The 24,359-nt window shown below is 38.5% G+C and overlaps 2 protein-coding genes across 2 annotated transcripts; both read left to right on the top strand.

Moving 5' to 3' along the window:
- Positions 1 to 4,127: 4,127 nt before the first annotated feature.
- On the top strand, positions 4,128 to 10,707 carry ppa1a (inorganic pyrophosphatase 1a). The gene is made up of 11 exons (XM_050059669.1): positions 4,128 to 4,533; positions 4,737 to 4,801; positions 7,040 to 7,093; positions 7,359 to 7,478; positions 7,555 to 7,641; positions 7,731 to 7,857; positions 7,956 to 8,083; positions 9,594 to 9,679; positions 9,902 to 9,971; positions 10,318 to 10,357; positions 10,445 to 10,707. The coding sequence occupies exons 1-11, from the start codon at positions 4,473 to 4,475 to the stop codon at positions 10,471 to 10,473; spliced, it is 867 nt and encodes a 288-aa protein (XP_049915626.1). The 5' UTR covers positions 4,128 to 4,472; the 3' UTR covers positions 10,474 to 10,707.
- A 1,789-nt stretch (positions 10,708 to 12,496) lies between these two features.
- sar1aa (secretion associated, Ras related GTPase 1Aa) lies at positions 12,497 to 21,508 on the top strand. The gene is made up of 7 exons (XM_050059673.1): positions 12,497 to 12,564; positions 15,035 to 15,107; positions 15,453 to 15,572; positions 16,080 to 16,145; positions 17,759 to 17,862; positions 17,963 to 18,094; positions 18,198 to 21,508. Exons 2-7 carry the CDS (start codon positions 15,050 to 15,052, stop codon positions 18,312 to 18,314), a joined length of 597 nt encoding a protein of 198 aa, XP_049915630.1. The 5' UTR covers positions 12,497 to 12,564; positions 15,035 to 15,049; the 3' UTR covers positions 18,315 to 21,508.
- Positions 21,509 to 24,359: the final 2,851 nt, after the last annotated feature.

Below are 24,359 nucleotides of genomic sequence, written 5' to 3'. Positions count from 1 at the left end.
TGCAGTCTCATGTCATTATTTTTTCACTGGGTGACGGATTAATTGCTGAGATGGTGTTTGATTAATTTTGTTAGACAACACAGGATGACAACACACACCTATTCTTGAGAACTGGGACAAATTATATCCTGCAAAAAATAACATACTTAAAAACACACTAATTCTGTTTCTGGGGTGAAACTTTACTTTTAAAAGATGTTAGGTATATATAAAATCCAAATGATTTATAAAATATTTTGATCTGCTTTCATTTTTTAACTTCTAAACCTATCCAGAATTCACAACTTAAATTAAAAAATGTGTTAAAAGCCTTAAAAATCTATAATTGACAGTATGTTCTGCTATAGTCATCATTGTTTTGAAATATATTTTTGTGAAAATGTTGGCCCTTTAAAGATGTGCCCCAGATTTGTCAAGTTCATCAGATTTCCACAAAAACATAATTGAATCAGGCATAAAAGAGGTTAGCTGTAACACAAGGACTCAAGTCTCACTTCCTGGTTTCCAAAAAGGCAGGAATGCTTCTCAAGTATCGGTAAAATTTCTATTTTATTTACAAATTCATTAAGTAATAGGCTATCAGAAGGGTCTCAACCATAACAGGTCAACTCTGTAGCTGTCCTAAATCAAAACTAAGTAAACATTTGTGTTTAAAATTGAGTATTTTAATTAACATCAAGCAAACTCTTAGCAAATTTGAAAAATAAAATGGCTGCTCACTACGACTGCTGTGAAATTAATAAATATATAACTTTTTGTCAACTCTGTAAGACGTCAATTCCATCAGATCTTACCTCTGACATCTATCATGTATGCTGTTCAAGAAAAAAAATTAAGTCAGTGGGAGGCTGGCCCATCACAAAGTTAATAGACAAGACTTGGATCTTTTAAAGTCAATTTTCACAGCCTAGAGTAAAATTAAAAACACAAAAAAGAAAAGGCTGTTACATTTAGGACTGCAGCTAACAATTATTTCTATGGAAGACAACAACGTCCGTATTTGAACTGTCAGATTAGTCATAACTGAAGAAGCCATCTTCAAGAACTCAAGCAAGTCCACGTGCCTATGATATGGATGACTGAGAATCTTCACCGACATCTTCAATCAAGGTTCAGTCATGAATCCTCCCTGACGGTCACAACAGTGATCTTGAAGGCTGAAATCAGATGGAATCAAATGAACTAGATGCTCATTTTCAAGTTCTCCAATTATCCCATGATCTTGAGAAAACAAAGATGATAAATCATATGTTATCTTGACAAGTCGACCTTTGGTTTTCTCGAGAACCAACATCAATTAACCTGTTGTCACGAGAAAATGAGCTTCGTTATCTCAAGATATTGAAATAATTAACCCGCGAACATCGAGATAACAACATTGAACAATAATTTCCACCACGGCTGTTCTTGGCTTCCATAATTTCCGATAAGATGATGTCTTCGAAATACTTTGTTTTGTCAGACCAACAGGCCAAGACCCAGAATGCGAAACAAAAAAAGAGCAGCTCATCATCACATCTGAGAAGCTGGAACCAGTGACTGCGATGTGTTTTCCTGAGTTTGACCTTCAGGGTACTGAACAGAGATCTGAATCTGAATTGGAAAGACAAGCAAAATATTCTGAAACTATCTTATCACTAGTTTCAAGCTCGAGGCACCACCGAGACTTGATTTAGCGAGGTTACAGAGAAAGTACACACAGCAGCATAAACACTGATCAAGCTCCTAAACCCTCCATCTGTAACCAAGGCTGCAGGTGACAGAGACTGATCCACAGTATTAAAAGTATTTCGGTTGCTCAGGCTTTTCAGGAATTCTTTAAATAGCAACACCGCTGAGTCTGGATCGCCTATAAGCTGATGTCAACCACAGAGGAGCATATAAAGGGACGCAGCAGTATGATATGTGAGGGATTCACGCATGAGCACATCCATTTTCTCTGCAAAGAGTTTTTAAATGGTCTATTTTATGCGAAGGTAGGATGCCAGACTCTTGATGTCTTCTGGCCAAGAGAAATATTTAGGAAGGCGGCAGGCTTACAGCGTCAGGTGACTGCTCTGCTGCCCAGGCTGTGACCTTGTATTGTGCATCAAGCTGCTCTCTGACTGATGGTGCTGATCATCTATAAACCAGAGGAAACTACAGTCATTTTATTTTTGTTCCTGTTACACTGTTAGTGTACAGATGTATATATCTGGCTCTCCGTCAGTAGTTATGTTCACTGTACAATTTCTCCACATAAACAGCTCATTGTTAATAATTTCGACATGATCGAATAAATGCTACATTTACACTATATTACTACTAATAAAATGTATTTGGTACAGCACCTATCACAGAAATGATGTTCAGAAAGTGCTTCACAAATCACAATCAAACAATTAAACAATAAAACGCCCAAACAATTAAAAAAAAGGCAATATCCTCCTGAGATCCTGTGTCCTCATATGAGGACATCACATTTTGGGTTTACTTAAACTTATACTTCATTCTATTTAACTTAGACCTGTTGTCCTCATTTGTGGACACTTTTTTGCTCTATCTAGTGGTAGTAAAAGCACGATACAGTAATCCATGTAAACACAAGATGGCAGCCATCTCTGCCAAGTCTGCGACACAAAAGTGGACAAGGTCCAAAATCTCATCACATTTTATGGTTGAAACTTGTTTATTTATGATTAATAATGTTTTTAGTTTGATATGGCAACAAATTTGACCAATTTTAGCAACAGTAACAAGATAAGAATACAAGATAGTAAGTACTCAATTGAGGACATTGGGACTTTATTGATGTCTTGTTTCAAGACATTGGGACTTGATTATTGTCTCGTTTGAGGACACTGGGGCTTTATTATAAGGAGTTGTTGTTGACATCCAGTCCTCGATGGCAATCAAACAGTTTTGAAGAACAGCAAGTTTGTCGGTGCTAACAGGCTTAAACTACACATACAGTTGAACGTCGTCAGCATAATAGTGAATACGATATACCGGATGTATAATAATATAGGACATAATATAGGCCTAAGACAGAGCCCTGAGGCACACCACAGGAAAGAGCAACAGTATGAGAGCTGAAAGAACCAAGAGACACAGAGAAACTTCTATCTGAAAGGTAGGGGCAAAACAAGTCAAGTGCACTCCCAGAGACACCCCCTACTGTCTGAGCCTGTCAATCATAATACTTTGATCCACAGTATTGAAAGCTGTGCTAAGATCCAACAACGCCAGAACTCTGGTGCGGATCATTTGTGGTGAGAATGTGTTCCGACTTCGATCTGAACCAACTGCAGTCACATGACACATTGTTTGGGTTAAACATGAGCATGTTACAGTCCTGGAGGATTATTAATGTGCGCCTCCTCCTGTACTGCCTTAATATGCACATTCAGCACATCCAATGCATCAAAACATTGTTTTCTAGTTGGAGCCGTGCCTCGTTTTCAAACTGTATGGTTTGACTAAAATGAGCAATGACAGCAATATAGTCCACGATGACCAGCGCTAAAATCAACCTGCGTAGTTGTCCCTCCATTGTGACGTTAGAAAGTGTCACATTTATCTTGCAAGTGTACTCTTCTTCAACGTTTTGTTTTACTTCCGCTTGTAAATGCTGCCGTGAGAACAGGCAATTATGCAACTTTGTAACAAAATAAGTCCCGACTCAGACCAAAGCAAGACAACTCTAGGTCTGAAAGCACCCAAGGTCATCTGAGACTCTATATTATATCATCAGGTTTTGTATAAATGGGTCCCATATAATACAAAAACAGACAAAATTCTTTTGTACAAAAGCTCAAAATGGAAGCCTGCAGTCATAGATTCACAAATGGTACTTGGTTACAGTATTATTCAGCGTTTGTAACATGACAAGTGCAATAAAATGCCATTCATTACCATCAAAATACCTGAAGGAAGGATGAATTTCAAGCCACATAATTCTATACATAATGTTTCTAAAAATAGGCCCGTGAATGTGTTATCAAATAGTCAAGAAGTCACAACGCGGGCACGCCACCTAATCCTGCCTCGTTAATTGGTTTACAGCTAACGCCAGTCAGCTCCATCTGTTTATGTCTGAAAAGAGCTCTGGAGAGCCACAGCTTACCGGGAAAACAAATCACATGCAAACTTCACAGCCATGTTGCAGAATGCATGTGGCAGCCATGGAGAGGGATTAGCTGTTGTTTGCTATTCTGGGCAATTCTGCTTGTTTCTGTTTGTTCACGCTTGTAAGGTACAGATGCCAATGATGGATGTGATCTGAATTCACAGAGGGACATACAGGAGGCAGCTCTGTCATCTGGCCTTCACACTTCCTGTTGTCACATGCATGTGGCTGTCAGGTCGCTTGGCTTAAGCAGTGCGCATGCCTGCTCCCTCTGTTTCAATGACTGCCTGTCAGTCAGGAGCTTCTTAGTCCTGCTGGATTAGTGCACAGACCACAGTGGGAGAGTGTGACAGCAACAATAGACATGAGCGTGACCATCGAGGAGAGGGGCAGGCCCAACACCCTGGACTACAGGGTGTTTTTCAGTAAGTGCAGCTCTTTGAATCAACTGTGTGTGAAAGGGGAACATTAGTGTTTATGTGCTCGTTAACTTGTGGCTATGTAGCAACTGTAATAGCTGTGCTATCAAGTTATCGTAGAGCTTTGTGAAGGAATCTCACACTTTGTAGTTCCTCATTGTGATAAATCAAAAAACACAGAGTTAAAATTGCATTACTCCTCTTCATAGAAAACTCTGAGGGCAAATACATCTCTCCGTTCCATGACATACCCATCTACGCAAATGAAGCAGAGGTGAGCATCATGTGTCACACTTAATACTGCATGTTTTGTCTGTAAAAAGTAGAGCTGTATTTGTAACTTTTTTATTTGCTGGTGCTGTACTATTACAGTATGTACATGCTCATTCAAATCTTGCAAATCAATAGTTGCCTACCTACTATCTGATGTTTCAAAAGTGTAAATATGATGTCCAGCTGACCAAAACTCTACTCAAAGCGTTAATCTTTTTATTGATTTTATCTGCAGTGGTGGACAGATGCTTAACCCTGTAACACCCGAGGGCCAAACATGAGTGCACTGTCAGTGTGCGTCCTTAACTGACCTTTCGTAACTGTAAGACGACAGCAGTGGGCCAGTGGTGAAAAAAGGCCATTGTTTGCCTGTCATAGATCTAGAGCAGAGGTCCTCAACGTTCTTCTTAGGTCAAAAGAAGACTGAGCAGGGACCCCCTACTACATGTATTGTAGAAAACTGACTTTGGGTCTTTGCTCATTTGCACCTGCCTGTAGCTGCTAAATCACCCGAGGCCTGTACTGAGAAGCAGGATTTGGGGTTAGCGAGGTAACTTCAGGGTTAACTCTGGGTTTTCAGTACTAGGAAGCTGGTTCTGTTTTTACCGGGATAAATCACCGTGGTAACTTATGCAGAACAGCTAACCTGCTCCGAAGCAGGTTAACTTCAGAGTATCGGATCAACAGCCCGACCTCTGACCAATCAGATCACTGGAGAAAAGAGTATCCATGGATAAATGTTCGGAGTTAAAAAAAGAGGAGCCTATGTGTTGTTATAGGTCAGTAGTCATTTCATTGTTCCAAGGCTCTATTTCCACAGGTTATAAAACAGAGCTTCTAAGAAATTGCGAGATTGTTTACAAACACTTGATTTTAGCACTATTTGAAATTATTGAATTAAGTTGTTTTTTTTAATCTGCAGTGAAAGCGCTGCTACTTTTACACTCTGATTCCATCACTGCAGCTCACAATACCATAATAATCCACACACTGTTAACTGGCTCTCGTTTTTATACATGCAACATTTGGGTCAGATAGACCTCATCAGTCATTAACCAGGCTGCTTTTCCACCCTTTACTCTGGTGGCAGAAACAGTCTGGTGTTACTTTAGTGTTTAATGTGACATATTTAGAGTAGTTTCATCATCATCCAACTAAATAGCAAAAAATACTCTGTAATAATGTCACATGGAGCCTAGTGATACCTACAAGTAATTTGAGGATAGTATTTACAATGTTTCTACATTTTCCGTTAAAAGATTAAGAGTATTGTTTACATCCAACGTCTCTTTCGGCACCGTTTCATTTCATATGATATAAAGTAACCTACTTCATTCATGGTTCTGATGATGTCGCTCGTAATAACACCCTTGCCTCTTTCACATGAACATGCTCGTGCCTGGATAGGAAAACCCAGAGTTGACTGAATTAGTTGAGAACCAACTTTGTAGTTCTGGTTATCCAGACGGCCGGTAATAGGGTTAGTCAAACCAGATAATGAAAAGATATCCTGGGTAAGTTGAACCAGCTTCATAGTCCAGACCTTAAGAGTTGTAGCATGGCTATGTACATTAGCCTCGCTCTCTGCACTTTCGCTAGTTGTTTCTGAGGTGGACGGTGTGTCAGAGCCTCTTGCTCAAAACATTACAGAAATACTCATTAGGGCTCACAAGAATGTCTGTACACTTGGAATAATAATGCAGCCGATACACCAATAGTTTCAATAGTACATAACTGTTAGCTATAGCTCACCTCACTGTTATGTATAAGTGCAATGATATAGTGTTAGCTAGCTCACATGACATGGGTGACAGCCTATCATCATGGTTGTGTACTGTAAATGCAATGGGTTTTTTGTTTGTTGTATAGGCCAATTTATCTTTGCTAATAATACATTGGATTTTGTGGAAAAAAAAACGAACTTAAATTATCAAACAATAATCTGACGGCCCCCTGCAGTAGCTGCGTGGACCCTCTGGGTGTCGCGGACCCCCTGTTGAAGACCCAGGTTTTAGAGTGTTATATTAGCAATCCGGTATTTTTTCCATTCCTTTCAACATCGGCTCAAGCTCAGGGTTTGTATAGATATGGCGCTGCAAAGCTTAGGCCGGTCTTTTAATCAGCTATCAGTCACTGTTACGTAGGTCTGACATAACTAAGTTTCGTATAAATATATTTAAAAACAGGAAATACAATTCATCCTTGGCTTAACAAAAGTGTATTTCTGATCATCTTGCAGAATATATTTCACGCCGTTGTGGAGGTCCCAAGATGGACGAATGCAAAAATGGAGGTATATATACATATATTTACAAATTATCACTGTATTCATTTATTATGTCAATGCATGGTCCCTCCTGATACTCAGATCATACATTGGAAATGTTTCAATAGTTTTAATAGTAACTGACTGTACTTGTTAAAGTGCATATGGTCATAGAGCTATGTTTAATCTCAAGATTTGATCCCTACATTATCAAATCATAATAATAATAATAATAAAAAATAGCCGCCCTGTAATGTTTCAGTTGAAGTTGATGTGACTGTCTGTTGATCAGATTGCCACCAAAGATCCTCTCAATCCACTGAAACAAGATGTGAAGAAAGGGAATCTTCGTTACGTAGCCAATGTGTTTCCTCACAAAGGCTACATCTGGAACTATGGAGCTATTCCACAGGTACGATTTATATTCAAACAACCGGTAACCAGACAGTGTCTCTGCTCCATCAAACATGAGCTTTCTGTTTTCACAGACGTGGGAAGACCCAAACCACAAGGACAGTGACACAGGCTGCTGTGGAGACAATGATCCTATTGATATATGTGACATAGGGAATAAGGTACGACTCCAGTGAGGTGCTTTGAAGAGACTACCAGATTTAAGTTCAACGGTTTGCAGCTTTTCCAAAAATGTGTCTTTGGTTCTCAGGTGTGCTCTCGAGGGGAAATAATCAAAGTGAAGGTGTTGGGAACTCTGGCTTTGATCGATGAGGGTGAAACAGACTGGAAGGTCATTGTGATCAATACTGAGGACCCTGAAGCCGCCGACTTTAACGGTATAAATAACCTGCAACAAAAGAGGAAGAAAATCGTCCATCACTTCCACCAGTTATTCTGGATTTTAGAGCTCTCCTTTACTGTTGATATGTTGCAGATATTGATGATGTAAGACGACTTAAACCTGGATACCTGGAGGCAACTGTTGACTGGTTCAAACGATACAAAGTCCCAGATGGGAAACCTGAAAACCAGTTTGCTTTCAACGGAGAGTTCAAGGACAGGGTACACCTTTTACACTAGTACTACAATATTTGTGCTTTATTTTTTAAAATGTTAGGACATGTTTTTAAACTTTAGACTATTGATTTGACTGATCTTTTTATTTTTAAAATGATTAAACAAAGAAATGAAAAGTATGGAAGTCCATCTCCACCAGTGTGATAAAAAAAGAGCCTATGAGTCCTTAAAATTAGACACTTCTCAAAATGACTTATGTATCTTAAAATAATGACATAGTATAAGAAAATAATGAGAAACTTTCTCAAACATGACTTAGAATTTGAAAATAATGAGAAACTTTATCAAAACATGACTTAGAATTTGAAAATAATGGGGAACTTTCTCAAAACATGACTTAATATCTCAAAAATAATGGGAAACTTTCTGAAAACATGACTTAATATCTGAAAATTATCAGAAACCTTCTCAAAATAATGACATAATATCTCCAAAATAATGGGAAACTTTATCAAAACATGACTTAATATCACAAAAATAATGGGAAACTTTCTCAAAACATGACTTAATATCACAAAAATAATGGGAAACTTTCTCAAAACATGACTTGGAATTTGAAAATAATGGGGAACTTTCTCAAAACATGACTTAATATCTCAAAAATAATGGGAAACTTTCTCAAAACATGACTTAATATCTGAAAATGATCAGAAACCTTCTCAAAATAATGACATAATATCTCCAAAATAATGGGAAACTTTCTGAAAACATGACTTAGAATTTGAAAATAATGGGAAGCTTTCTGAAAACATGACTTAGAATTTGACAATAATGGGAAGCTTTCTGAAAACATGACTTAGAATTTGAAAATAATGGGAAACTTTCTCAAAACATGACTTAGAATTTGAAAATAATGGGAAACTTTCAAACATGACTTAGAATTTGAAAATAATGGGAAACTTTCTCAAAACATGAATATCTGAAAAATTATCAGAAACCTTCTCAAAATAACATAATGACATAATATCTCAAAATAATGAGATACTTTCTTAAAATGTGACTTAATATCTCAAAATAATTCTCAAAATAATGACTTAGTATTTGAAAATAATTAGAAACTTTCTTAAAACATGACTTAATATCTCAAAATAATGAGAAACTTTCTTGAAATAATGACTTAGTATCTCAACATAATAAGAATAACAACTTTGTACTCTCTTATTATTTTGAGATACCAAGTCATTATTCTGAGAATGTTTCTTATTACCTGAGATACAAACGGATAATTTTGAAATAATTAAGATATTTTTTTCGAGAAAACTTTTCATTATAATAACTTAAAGGATTTTTTTGGTGGCAATGGGCTTCCACAAGAACAGGTTATATCAATGTAATGAAACATTTTCAAGGTGAAAATTAGAAATAAAATGTTTAGACTGCTTAATTTGTTTGTTAAGCAAATTTACTCTAGTTTTTACCCAATATATTGATACTTTCTTGGAGTAAAGAGATGAGAAAAATCTGTCATTTGGTTATTGTGACTTTTATTTTCCAGGACTTTGCCATTAAAACAGTGAAGAGCACCCACGAGTTTTGGAAGGCACTGATTTCTAAGAAGACTGATGCTGGCGAGTTAAACTGGTGAGGACTTACGCTCCATTACGCAGACAGTAAAGGCTATAAATGCTATTTGTGATCTTTCCTGCCATAACAAGCTTGAGATAAATATCAAGGATGCTGAGTTTGAGTCAGCTAAATCATAATCCTGCAGCTGCTCAGTTAATGAGCTGTTTAATACTTTTTTATTGTTGTAAATATTTGCCTCTCTGAAACTTTCTTTGTTTTATCTCTTACTTGAATCAGCATGAACACCAGTGTGTCAGACAGTCCGTTCTGCTGCTCCGCTGGGGACGCAGAGGCTGTGGTTAAGTCTGTAAGTCCATTTTTTACTATTAAATTCACATAACAGCTCAATCCCTACTTTAATGAGATTAGAAATGACAAACATAACAGTGTGCTGGATAACCTGGTGACACACAAAGCCCTCAGACAAAGAGAGAGGATCATTAGTGAAGCAGTTCACGCTAACTGATTCATTTGGCAACATCAGGTCATTGGTTTTCAGTTCAGACAGAAACCAGCATTTCATCTCTCTCACAAAATGCAAAACAGACCCCCGATATATCACAGCAGTTAATTAGTCCAAAACATCTCAGCAGCACATGTGTATTGCTCATTACCTCCCAGCTGCATTTATGAAGCCAAAATATCTCTTACAGGCGTGTGCTTTTGGAGACGAAGATCCCATTCCAAGCTCAGGTGGGTGTTTGCACATTTATCTGTTTTATCGCAGCTACTTTATGTTGCTACTTATGCAAATCACACATATACTCGATTATTTTTCAGTGGACAAATGGTTCTACTATGAGAAGTAAGAAGAAAAGCCTGAGCAGGAACCTTCATCCCTTCATTCGTCTGGTTTCAACACATCAGAGCAGCACATGAAGTGGACTGGATTTATATTTCATGTCACATTTACTCGCTTCTTTGTTCACACTTGAATGTCTGATGCTGTTGTGTGATTGTGGCACCATATTACATTTAAGTTACTGCATAGCAGCCTGATTTCAGGCTTGACAGAACATCACAATAAACCATGCTAAAAGCCAGGGTATTGATTTTATTGCCTCTTGTCGTTATCACATAAGGCTTGAGCCCCAGAGTATGGATCTCAAGTGTCTGCAGCCTTTGAAATACATACACTCATTTCTGTACAGTCTTCCATCCAATAATGCATGCGGACAATAGAATTAACTGCACTACTGCGTATGGGCAATTACAATAAATGATGTATTGTTCCTAAAATGTAATAGCTACTTAACAGTACAAATTACCGGTTATTAAAGTCCGTGGCTGTGAGAGGATGATCCCCATGGGGTGCTTCTGTAGGCTGCAATTAAACAATAGGCTCCAATAACCACTAGAGGCCTTCACAGTGTGGAGAGAAAATATGGTTACAACTGATAAAAGTGTTGTTTTATAGCTAGCAGGATAAAAACATGATCTGTTTTCCTGCTGAAATTACACCTGCTGTAACTACATGACAATTTATTTTAATTACTGCCTGATGCAACTGCTTTCAAAGGATAAAAGTGATGCATTTTAAAGGTTTGGTGTGGAAGGTTTAAGGGGATATATTGGCAGAAATGGAATATAATACAGTAAGTATGTTTTCTTTTGTGTATAATCACCTGAAAATAAGAATCCTTGTGTATTCGTTAACTTAGAACGAGCAGTTTATATCTGCTAAGGGAATGGATCCATGCCACAGATCGCCAGGTTGGTAAAAAACCTCCTGAGCGTCTGAATCAGAAATAAAGTGAGCACATATGTAGTTTTCAGAGACAACTCAGGAGCATGGGCTAATGGCCTGTCTGTGATGTGCCAAACAGGGTAACAAAAACTCCTGTTTATAACATTAAACTGCTTTAATCAGTGTTTTTACCAGTTTTAATCACCTGGTCTGTTTGTTTTGGAGAAGACGAGACCTCTGTGGATAATTCGGCAACAATGAACACTGAAGAAAATCTGGAAGAATTTCAGCTGGTTAAAATCTACAATCACCACCACTAGATGCCACTAAATCCCCCTAAATCTCACACACTGTTCCTTTAATGACCGAATGACATTTTTCTCTATAATGGAACGATTAATAACACAGGCTGGCCTGTAAGGGATAGTAAAAGTAAATTTATACACTTTAAAATAATTCACAGATATTACTGGACTCCAGCCAGATTTAAAAAGCTTGGTCTGATTGAATTGACTGAAGCGATGAGTGCTGGAAATGTAAAGTTTCTTAGGGTACTTTTCTACACCTCATGTGGGACTGTCCCCTGGTTTCCCCATTTTGGACCCGAGTGGTTGGGGTAATCGAAGTCTGGCTGGAACAGCCCTTGTCAAATACGGCATGTTTTTGCCTTCCTGGAGACAAATTTGTTCTGTTCTGGATTTTGTACCTGCAGACTACCATGTGAATGTTTTGTATATTTATGTTGCAGGATATTTTTGACAAATTTGAAAAATAAAAAAAATGTAATGACAAAAAAACATAATGGAACACTTAGAGAATACACATATGCCTGTTGTCGAGAAATTAAAGTAGGCTTGTACACTATCTCTCTGTGAAATGTAGTGAAGCAGAAATATAAAGCAGCATTAATGGAGGTATTAAAGTAAAGTACAAACGCCTTAAAGTTGTACTTAAGTAGGAATGAGTAAATGAGTAAATGTACTTAGTTATTTTTCATTTATGGTACTGACTGACACTTGACCTGCTATTAAGAAGCAGCTGCTGGTGTGCACTTCCTGTTCAGCAAAAAGTCTCATGAGGGCGCTAATGCACCACATTGAACACCAGCTGCGGAATTCTAACGCACGAAGAAGAAAAAGCGGAACTCTGATTGACTGTTTCCAAGGAGACCATTGATACTATTGAGTGCTGGACTGCTGGTCAGTACCGAGAGGTAAGTCAGCTAACGTTAAAGTTAGCGCACAGTTTCTATGTAAAGACACAGCTGAACATATTGTGCCGTTACCTCAGCCCATAGTGGGTTAGAGTGGAGTCGGTAGTCCGTTAAACGCTGCCCTGATGTACGAGACCAGACTCTAGAATGTACCAGAGGTTTAACGTTAAGCTAACATGCTAATGCTAACTAGCTAAAAAAAAACGTCATCTAACGTTACCGTTATGTCGGCTTGCTAGCACGCTGAAACAAGCCAAATACAACAGACACGACTACAACTTATTGTTGTGATAGTTTGAACATTACACTGTAGGCGAATGTAATTGTCATGTAACAATACAGCAGAAATGAGCGCTGTTAGATAAGAATGTAACGTTAGCTAAGTTAGCCGCCGATAACGGTGATCATGAACACAGGTGTGTGGAGGCGCTAGCTAAGTTCGAGCTACAGGATCTATCAAGTTCAGTGAAAATAACATTTTACTTACAGGTTAGCAGCCATCTGTTTGAGCTGTGTGTGCAGCTGTAGTGTCATGTGACATCTGTGTAGAGCAGGATGTGATAAACACCTGTGTGATGTGATGTAATGTAGCAACAGACCTTTATCACGGCAGACATGTTGACCTGTCATAGCAGAAGAAACACACAGGTGAAATAGATTTAGGATCAGCTCACCTACATGAATTAGATTAGAATAGGAGTCCTTTATTGTCATTTTTAAAATTGTATTTTTGTTTCATCAACATAACAGCTGTAATATCCAGAGTGGAATACCAAAATACAAAAACATGCATGAATAAAACTAAAATAAAACATAAAATGACAGTGCAAATACATGTATACATGGGCAGATGCACATTTCAGACATACATAAGAAGACTAAGCAGACAAAATAAATCAAAATGTAAACATAAGTACACACACACATTCATACAAATAGATGTACATCAGTCACAGTTGTCTATAGCCAATCTACATTGTAATTTGCTCTGAGTAAGAATCAACTGTTTTAGAGTTTCCATATATGTCAGAAATGATTGCCATGTCCTGTTAAATGTATCCGAAGAGCCACCCAGCATGCACCTTTTTTCCTCCAAGTGTAGAAAACTCAATGGACATGTGTGGGAGACGCCTCCTGCTTCCACTTCATAAGGCATCTAGCAATTAAGGAACCAAAAGCAATAGCATTCAAATAGTGTCTAGGAAGAGGTATGTTCTCGGGAACTACTCCGAAAAATTTGAGTCCAAAAACCACCAATTATCCAATTACAATGACATTTTTAAAAGCTACAGCTGTACACAGTGCAAGTTAAAAGGTACAAACAAGTGACAACCCAGGTAAAAACCTTCATCACATCACCAATAAATACAAATAAAATAAATAATAATCAATAGTAAGAGGCAGATGTTGTCACTTAATGTATGTAATGTCACCAAGACTAGGATTAAAGATTAGGACAGTTTATGGGAGTTTAGAGTTCTGATGGCCCAAGGAAAGAAACTGTTTATAAGTGTACAGGTTCCGCCTGTTGGATGGCAGTAAGGTGAACAGTGAGTAGCCAGGATGGGAGGGGTCCTGTATGATGTTCCTGGCAATGTAGAGGCATTGGGAGCAGGAGGTGTCCTCCAGGGAGGGCAGAGAGCAGCTGATTTTCTCTGCCATGTTTGTTGTTGTTTTAAATGTTATATCTGTGCTTTTCCTGCTTTGACAGGTTATCCTAGAAGAAATTTTTGCTGCTCACTTTAGTCTTCTCTTACTCTCCCCAGAAATAAAACAGCTTCTTATTTGGAGTTTATCAAATTCTGATCAGTTTCTCCTAACCCCCCTGAGGAGAAATAAGGAGCAAAAGCATGAATCAGCAGGAGTTCTTTTGCTGTGCTCAGAGGTTGCTCAACAGTGAAAACTGATAAAATACACAGACTTGACACTTAATTTTGGTCATTGAGACAAATTTCTGAAATTGTGCGGGCTAATATATAAGCTAATCAAGTTGTCTTTTGGATTTTAGCGTTATCTCAAGCTGATTATCTCAGACAAATAAAGATTACTGCAGCGACAGAGGAAAAAGAGCATTTTAATATCTTAAATTAAGATCTGGCTGAGGCGAGAGGAAGGCTATTCCTCAGGAGCTGAATTTAAGAAGTATGAGAAAATGGTCAACATCATACATGGTGTCATACAGAGCTCAGTTATGTCTAGGAGAAATAAACAAGACAAAAAAAGAGATTGTGAATTTTCCTTTCCTCTGGGATGATGTCTGCTTTTATTAAACACACTACTTGATGTATGTCCATCCAATTCTATGGCACAATTTTCTGCTTTAATTATGATGGATGTTTTTAATATTCTGTCCACCTTACTTACACATAAGTAGGAGCAAAAATATGCAGTGTCAAAGAAAGCATTTCTATTTTTCTGGCCACTTAGTGCAGTTGTATGTAACAGTAATCTGACTTCTTTCTTGTTTCAGTCAAAAGCCATCAAGATGTCATTTTTATTCGACTGGATCTACAGGGGGTTTAGTAGTGTTTTACAGTTCTTAGGTAAGTACTGTGTGCAGTTTTGCAACATTTTGAAAGGTAACAGGGAAAGTATTTCACTTTGAGGAATGGTACTTTTCATTGGTTAGGGTTGGTAGTATTGATATGTAAGAGGTCCAGGTTGGGCTTCATCAAAATAACCTTAAGTCATAAACTAATGCATAGTTTGGTGTATGAAACAGACCACAAAGTCATCTGTAACCACAGAGTATTCTTTCTGAAATGTAGTCACTGTAGTAGAAGTGTTAAGTACGCAGGTTTTTTCAGCTCAGGCATTAAGTAGGACTTGGATTATACTCTTGAACGTTGTGTCTCATTTCTGATACACTTGTGTAATATATCTCCCAGGTCTGTACAAAAAGTCTGGGAAGCTGGTTTTCCTGGGTCTGGACAACGCTGGTAAAACAACGCTCCTACACATGTTGAAAGATGACCGACTTGGCCAACACGTGCCGACCCTGCATCCAAGTAAGGAGAGATTCAGATAGTAGTGTGACATCCTGGGTTGACATGTGGTTGGTGTACAGAAAGTACAGCGTATTGCCAACTTTAAAGCTGAAAATTTCCAAGACATGTTTGGCTTTGTGTAGATGTGACTTTATACTTTTTGGGCAGATAGTCATCTGCGATATATGATGATATTCTGGCATCAGTGTGGTAATGATCTCCAACGAAGCTGTGTTTTTTATGGTGGTTTGAAAGTTATATAATGGCTGGTGTTTGTGTTTTTGTGAGTAGTAGAGTATTAAAGTTGTGTTTTAATGTGAGTTTATTGTTCAGAATATAAATACAGCATGAATGATTTCTTCTTTTATAATAATATTCCATCTGTTTGGGTATATTTTGGCATATTCTCCTCCTCAGTTACATAGACATAGTTATTCGATGACTTATGTAGATGACTGTTTCACTGTTTCTTTGTGCGGGTGAAAAATCACTTGTGAAAAATGAATGTTGTCATCTTTTTCCTCAAAGCATCTGAGGAGCTGTCAATTGGTGGGATGACATTTACTACATTTGATCTGGGAGGACACGTACAAGGTGAGATCTTTTGCCATTTTTGCCAATATTAATACACTATAGGAAGTTATTACTGCTTTACTGCTTTTTTGCTGTCTCAGATTTTGGTGAAATATCACATCATTAGGCAGGATGTGCAGTTCTCAGCCCAGTGTTCTGAAAGTAATTTAAGATTCAGCGTATTAGCTTGTAGATTTTTGTATTGTCACCTCACATCTGCATGGATGTGGTGTACATTATCAGGCTGTCTCATTCATCGCTCTTCGTAAATTTTGTGACGAAACAAAAAAATAGCTGGGATGAGAGAGCTGGCGCTGGGATAAATGGACGTATTTATTGTTGAGTTTGCGTTTTGTTCTGTCTTGTGTATTTGTTGTTGAGTTCTACGTATTTTAAAGGCCCATCCAGGGACAGGCAAATTAGCCTAGACTATAAAAGGGGCTTTCACACCTGCCCAGTTTGGTTCAGCTCAATCATACTCAAGTTCATTTGCACCCTAAGTACGGTTCGTTTCAGCAGGTGTGAACACAGCAATCACACTCAGGTGCGCATCAAAACAACAGGACCGAGACCTTCTTGAAGAGGTGGTCTCGGTCCGGTTACTAACAAACTCTGGTGCAGTTCGTTTGTGGTGAGAACGTGTTCCGACCTGGATCTGAACCAACTGCAGTCACATGACACATTGTTTGGGTTAAACATGAGCATGTTACAGTCCTGGAGGATTATTAATGTGCACCTCCTCCTGTACTGCCTTAATATGCACATTCAGCACATCCAATGCATCAAAACATTGTTTTCTAGTTGGAGCTGCGCCTCGTTTTCAAACTGTATGGTTTGAATAAAATGAACAATGACAGCAATATAGTCCACGATGAGCAGCGCTAAAATCAACCTGCGTAGTTGTCCCTCCATCGTGACATTAGAAAGTGTCACATTTTTTTTATTTTATTTTTTATATACTTTATTAATCCCCGAGGGGAAATTCAATTTTTCACTCTGTTGTCAATTACACACAGGTCCGAACACACACACGCACAAACTGGACCTAGGGGCACCTCGGCAGTGCCCAGGAGGTGAACTGGCACCTCTCCAGCTACCAGTCCACGCTCCATATTTTGGTCCGGATGGGGACTTGAACGGGCGACCCTCCGGTTCCCAACCCAAGTCCCTATGGACTGAGCTACTGCCGCCCCACAATTTATCTTGCAAGTAGGGATGGGCAGCACAAGCAAAAACACTATTCGAAAATCGTGGCAACTATTCGACAATTTTTCGAATAATCTCCTGCAGCTCCGAAGCATAATTATATTTTTAGAGATTTCAAATCAGCTCTGATGGAGCTAATAAACCTAAAATATTGAACACATTTGAATGGAAATTTAAAGGCAGGAAGTTGTGTCAGTGCTGCTGGGAATTATTTTGAAGAAAGAAAGCACTGCCCCAGTAGATCATGCGATGGATGTAGAGGTTAATTTTACAATAATTAACACAGTATTTAATGTGATGGTAAAATGGTGAAGTCATATTGGCCTTGTAGAGTCAAATCAAGTATCCTGTAGCTGAGCAGAGCATTCACAATTGCATTAAATAAATTAGGACAGCTAATTAACAAAGTGTTTCCTCTTTGTCAATAGCTCGAAGAGTGTGGAAGAACTACCTCCCGGCTGTGAACGGAGTCGTCTTTCTCGTTGACTGCGCGGATCACGACAGACTCATTGAATCCAAGACTGAACTCGATGTGAGATTAAACATCACCGTCACAAGCTGTTTCCATGGCTCAGCACTGCTTGCCTGTTAATGGTGGATTGATGATGATTGTGTCGCTCTCCTATTTCTAGGCTCTCCTGGGAGACGAGACCATAGTCAATGTTCCAGTGTTGGTGTTGGGTAATAAAATTGACCGCCCTGAGGCCATCAGTGAAGGAGGACTGAGAGGAGCTTTTGCTCTTGATGGTCAAGTTACCGGAAAGGTAGGCATGTCATGGATCCTGTGTTTGAATTCACAGAAACAATATGATATCTCTGTCTGCTTGCTGACTGTCCTGCTCATAAATCCGTCTTTGCTATCGACAGGGAAATGTCTCTCTGAAGGAGCTGAACGCCCGGCCGCTGGAGATTTTCATGTGCAGCGTGTTGAAAAAACAAGGCTACGGGGAAGGTTTCAGATGGTTATCACAGTACATGGACTGACACTGAAGCTTAACCAGAGGGGATTTTCTTGACACATTTTCCACAAAGCATGACAAAGACTTTGTCTCCTTGCCAGTGTCAACCAGCCCAAATTTTAAACCACAGTATTCAGAGCATATTAAGATCATATTCTTTTTAACACTGAAAGCATTTATTCAGGATTTAAAGGTTTCTATGCAAACTTTTAAAAGTGGTTCATGGTGAACTGTCCTACCTGTGTTATTAATGTGAGAATTAACTGAGTTGTCTAACTCCATGGCATGTTAATTAGGTTACATCCAAAGGTTACATCATACCTGATTACAGCATATGAGCAGACATACATTATGCAAGAGCGTAGGTACATACATATCAGTGTTGCATTATTTAGTATGGATAAAACCAGCTGCTCTAGTTGGAATTTATTAGGAAGCAAGTGATGTAAGTTAAGGACTCGATGGTGAATGTGTAGGGTAGTTTAACGCTTGTCTGACATCTGATTAAAATGGTCGAGTTTAGATTTTAAAATATATAACTAAATACAGGAGATTAATTTCAGTTCATTTAATCTAATGATACGCAGCCACTGCCTTCAAAGCATACAGCCAAAGATGTATGCTAATGACTTTGGGATTAGCAGGGGGAGAGATTGGACTTCAACAAAAGATATCTTCCTTCCATGCTGAGCGCTGAGCCAAAATAACAGAACAAAACATCAGATCCCCTTAGAAACCAAAAAAGAGGAGAGACAGCACGTCCCATAAATGAAGGCGCTGAGTAAACTGAGTCAAACTGTCAGTGTCTCGATGGAACTGGCTCGTTTATTTTTGCATCTTTTCCTATATGCGTTGACCCAAAGTGATGCTACTGTACATGCTGCATTGAAGGCAGCTAAATGGAAGTGGTAGAAATAAGTCTATAACATCTTTGATTCTGGGGTGTCATCTTCAGTGTCTTGGGTACAGGACTCAAAGATAAAATGTTCATACTGAACATAATATGACGTTCAGTGGCTGCTCTTGCTTGATTATACAGGGTTCCCACAGTCATGAAATTCCTGGAAAAGTTTTGAAATTAGAAAAACTGTTTTCCAGGCCTGGAAATGGTTTACAGTTAACATAATGTTTTAGAAGAGTTTTGAATTTACATTGATTTGGCCTTTGTTTAAGATATGTTCATAAAAATCCCAAAACATGTCGTTAAGCGAAACACGTTCCTTGTATTACCAATTTAAAATCTCGGGACTGTTGAAATGTCACTAGTATAATGTGATATACATAGACCAGGCATCGTGTCATCACCAATGCCAAGAAACGCAATGTCGCATCAGAAAAGAAACAGAAAAATGCTGAAAAGCTGTTTTCAACACGTCCTTTACTAACTTTTGCGGTGTTTGGTCTTGCGGGGATGTAGCCATTTTTCTGCCATGGTTTGCGTCCTGAAGGCGATATTTTTGTGGGCGTGTTACACACAAACCTGTTTTCCCCGGCAATATTTTTGCAAGCGCACCATTGCTGGCACCGCCAAGAACGATTGTGATTGGTTGAAAGAAATAAGCTCAAGCTGGCTGATGGTGTCACCTGCAACTCAGCTGGTAAAATCGACAGTGGCTGGTTTTAGGACATAAAGCACGTCACCTGTTTCTACAGCCAATCAGATTGTAGTGATCCAACTGGATGGGGGAAGCCTGAAGGGGCATGACGGCAATCGGCTTTAATTTATCAAGGTAGCACGAACACTCAGGTTCAGGCAAGGTCGCAAAATAGTTATTAGACATGTCTATGATACTAACCATTACTGAGAAATAAATGCAGTCAATGCACAAATGCATCCAAACATGTCAAATTCAAAATGAAGCTTTTGATTTCCTGGTCCAACTGCGTCTCAACCCTCACCTTTGGTCATGAGTTCTGGGTAGTGACCGAAAGAAGGAGGTCGCGTATACTAGCGGCTGAAATGAGTGTCCTCTGTGGGTCAGCCTGGGCTCATCCTTAGAGATAGGGTAAGGAGCTCAGAGTAGAGCCACTGCTTCTTCGCTGCGAAAGGGGTCAGTTGAGGTGGACATCTATAGGATCTTCAGTTCTCTGTCCCCCACAAAGAGGCACAGCTTTGATGTTTTGCAAAGTACCCATATGGTCTGGTTTACTGGCATGTGCAGCTAGTTGGCGGGAACGTCTAACAAGTGAGTAAAGCTAGCAAGTGTGAGCAGTTTGCTTATCTCCAAATGCCTGGGAAGTGACCGTTAAACAATGTATGGCTGTATCCCTATTAGGCCTACCCATTTTAAACCACTTCTGTAAAGTCACGGAAATGAGGCAAAATATTACAGAAAAGTTGCGAAAATTAATCAGTAAAAAGTGGGAACCCTGATTATATCATGAAGGCTGTGATAATGTATTGCACTTAAAAGTGTCGGGAAGCAATGAAGTAGGATGATCAACTGTACTGTAGCAGAGACAATCTCTGTATGTAAGAGTAGGAAAGAATATATGTAGTTCTGAGCCTGTTAGTTTAAATCGTTAAATTAAATTTTTATTATTTTTTCCTTTAACTTAGAGCCTGAGCAATATTTCGGCATGTACTCATCATGTAGGCTGTGTAACAGGACTGCAGGTGATTTACTTTTTGACTATCTGAGGAGATATGAGAGTGCACTTGCAAACATGCTAACGAAGAATATTTGAGTCCCTGCCTGCATACATTTTTACAATGTCCCGTGTGAATTTGTATCCTCGTTATGAGAAGCTGGAAATGGATGATGGGGAGCAGAAACATTTGATCATCGCACCCCATTTACCGTTTCCTGCGTCCCTCGTTTACAGGGTAACATTTTGAATATTCTGTTAATTAATATATGCAGGGGTGTTTGTGACTGAGATAAAAATATACATAGGAAAGAGATTTTTTTTTTTTTTTTTTTACAGGGAATCTTGAGTGTTTACTGAGATGCATGTAAACAAACTGCTTTTCCTTTGAACAGTGTTATGAACCAGTCGCTGAACCCCTGTAAATTATGTATAATACAGATGTAAATGTTTGTACAGTAACTGCCAACTAGCTGACACTAATAAAGCACTGGAGTTATTTATAGCTGAATACTTGAAATATTTGCAGCAATTATCTGTGGTAATAGTTTTAACTTGAAGGATGCACACATAAAGATCTATGTATGTGGTGAGTGGTTCACGTGTAATAAAACCAACTTTGTTTTTGCACTAGATGTGTCATTTTTATGTGTAACTGCAATTAAAACCTCCTTCACACACTTGTATTCCTCATTAAGACAGTTTTTTATCTGCGTATTAGTGTTCGAGAGGCATTTTTACTCTTAAGGAGTTTAAAGAAATTGTTGAAGTGGGACCAAGTCAAGTCAAGTCAAGTCAGTTTATTTATATAGCACATTTAAAAACAACAGAAGTTGACCAAANAGAGGCATTTTTACTCTTAAGGAGTTTAAAGAAATTGTTGAAGTGGGACCAGTTTGTTATTCAAGGCTTGTCACTTCTGGTTATTTGCTCAGCATCTGCTACACACTTTAAGCCTATCAGAAAAATAAATCAAGTGTAAATGATGCCAGACACATATCTCAAGACAACCCTGGTGAAAAAGATTCAGATATCAGAGGTGGAAAGTGACCAATACTTTAGATTGTCTCTGCTGTTATCCAGTAGTGCCCCACCCTGTTGTGGTGTTCCCCCAGGGCTCTATCATGGGTCCCCTATTAGACACTCTTCAGCAGTAACACTATACACTGAAGTTGGCTTATGTTTAATTCTTTTTAAGGAATGACAAAATGCTTTAATTAGGTTTTCCTCTGATTTATGTCATCGAGTAAATAAATCTCTCCATATGTATATATAACATATATATAACCATTAAAATGCAAAGTAATTAATATGGTTAAAACAGCAAGCCTAGGGAGTTAGCACTTTCGCAATTAATTGTTTTGTGTACTATATCATAACTTATTTTAGATCAATTTGTTTTTGAGATTTGTATTTTTTTGTTTGGGTGTTTCTCAAGGTCCAGGAAGGATCCTTAAATGGCTGAATTTCAAGGATGCTACATCATAAAATCCTGCCTAATGACTGGTCCAATGTCAAGGATCCTTCAAATTCTACCAAGGACTGAGCCCTTCATTCAGACAATTTTCAAGGATGTATGTGTGTATCCTCAGCAGGTATAAAGAACCCACAATTTTTTGCAAACTGTTTTGCTGGAAATGAAGGCGGGGTCTCTTCAATGAAACTTGCACCAGTGGAGCTCGGCAGGATTTAGATAAATATGTCACTTATTTGGATTAATATCTTCAGGTTTTTATCATATAAGCATGAAAAATTATTGACAGAAACCTCTTAATATACATTTTCCAATATGTCCACTGCCAGATAATGAGATTTTTAAAAATATTGTCAGATTAAGATAAAACATAACATTTCTTAAATTATTCATTTACAGCAATGATGGAGTGCTAAGTGCCACAAACGTTTCATTTAGCCTACCTGTTTGTTTGTTTTTAAGTATAATCCAGAAATATATTCTGCCTAAAAGTAATTTGTTCAAATTTTACAACAACATTAGAGAGCGCCAAAATTATCACAGTAGCCTGGAACCCCCTCAATACGCTGAGGGTTAATGACGCTCACCCGGGGACACTCGTTAGCCTGTTCCAATGCGTGTTCACTGAATGCTAGGAAGGACTCTTGCCTTGCCTTTGTAGGATCCTTCCATGGAAATACTTGTCCTCCCAAGGAAGGATCCTTGACTTTGGGAAACACCATTTGATTATACTGCACGAATTGTTTTCGAGTTTGTAAATAGATGTTTTGATTTTTTGCTGTTGGTAAACCCAGTCAGCAAGAATTCGTTCACTGGAGAAAAATAAAGCTTTTTTTTTTAACAAATTCAATGTAACACAGCGTGAGTAATACACAAATGATAATTTGAGATGTTAAGTGTTGCACATGAAACTCAACTGATAGTCATGTTATGTGTTGGCACATCACTGAGGCTTTCCTTTCATTCTCGAACATGGAGAAAGTTGCTTTTATCTCCAGGCTTAGTTATTTGATTCGCTTTGTAGCAACCAGCTATTGCAGCATGTTGCCTCCAGGCTTGTAACACCCCCTGTGAGAAGTAACCTCATTACCCCAATCCTCACTGCCCTTCACTGGGTGCCTGTCGGTGTTAGAGATGATTTTTACTTCTGGATATCTCTCAACATGTACTTTTAACTTACACAGTTTAGCCCCAGACTTTTACTCATCACTGTAGGATTGCTAATTGTATTCGAGTAAACAGACACAGACCCATTCAGTGCAGATTTTATTGCCCATATGCCCTCTGACAGTGTTGTCTCTCACATTGTGGTCATTTAGTGGTGCACCATTTGGCAACCACTCTGCTGTAATTTGTTCTTCTAGCATGAGGTGGCAGCTGAGCACCAGAATATCTCCAGCAAATATCCCCATCTGCTTCTCAGAGGCTCTGCAGCTCTGACTGTCTTCTTGTTTTTATTCCACTGCAGGCTCCTTGATTGTAGATGATGATGATGATGATGATGATGAAATTGTGTTTTCATAATGCCTTGTTAAACATAATCACATGTAATTGCGCACTGTAGCTGGCCTTAACTGTAATAAGCTTAGTAATCAGTGCGTCACACACCAGGTGGGACCCAAATGTCATGAGTAGTTGTTTTGTGTTCTACAATATTCATATTTACACCCAGCCTGGGTTTATAAAGCAAAATACTCTGTGTACACATGGATAGGGTGATGCTGGTCATAGTTGGTTCATCTTCAGTATTTGGTTTTTTTGGTTGGTTGATGATTTTTGAAGTCCTGAAATAAAAACAAAACTTGCAGTCAAGTTCCAAGTCAAGACTAAAAAGTCTCAATTAAGTCCCAAGTCAAGAGCCAACTCAAGACTGGAAAGTCCCAAGTCAAGTCCCAACTCATGACTGAAAAGTCCCAAGTAAGTCCCACATCAAGTACCAAGTCAAGACTGGAAAGTCCCAAGTCAAGTCCCAAGTAAAGACTGAAAAGTCCCAAGTCAAGTCCCAAC

The sequence above is a fragment of the Epinephelus moara genome, chromosome 13 (assembly GCF_006386435.1).
Source record: "Epinephelus moara isolate mb chromosome 13, YSFRI_EMoa_1.0, whole genome shotgun sequence".
NCBI classification, from domain to species: Eukaryota; Metazoa; Chordata; class Actinopteri; order Perciformes; family Serranidae; genus Epinephelus; species Epinephelus moara.
The sequence above is the reverse complement of the archived record's forward strand: the minus strand, read 5'-3'. Positions and strand labels throughout refer to the sequence as shown.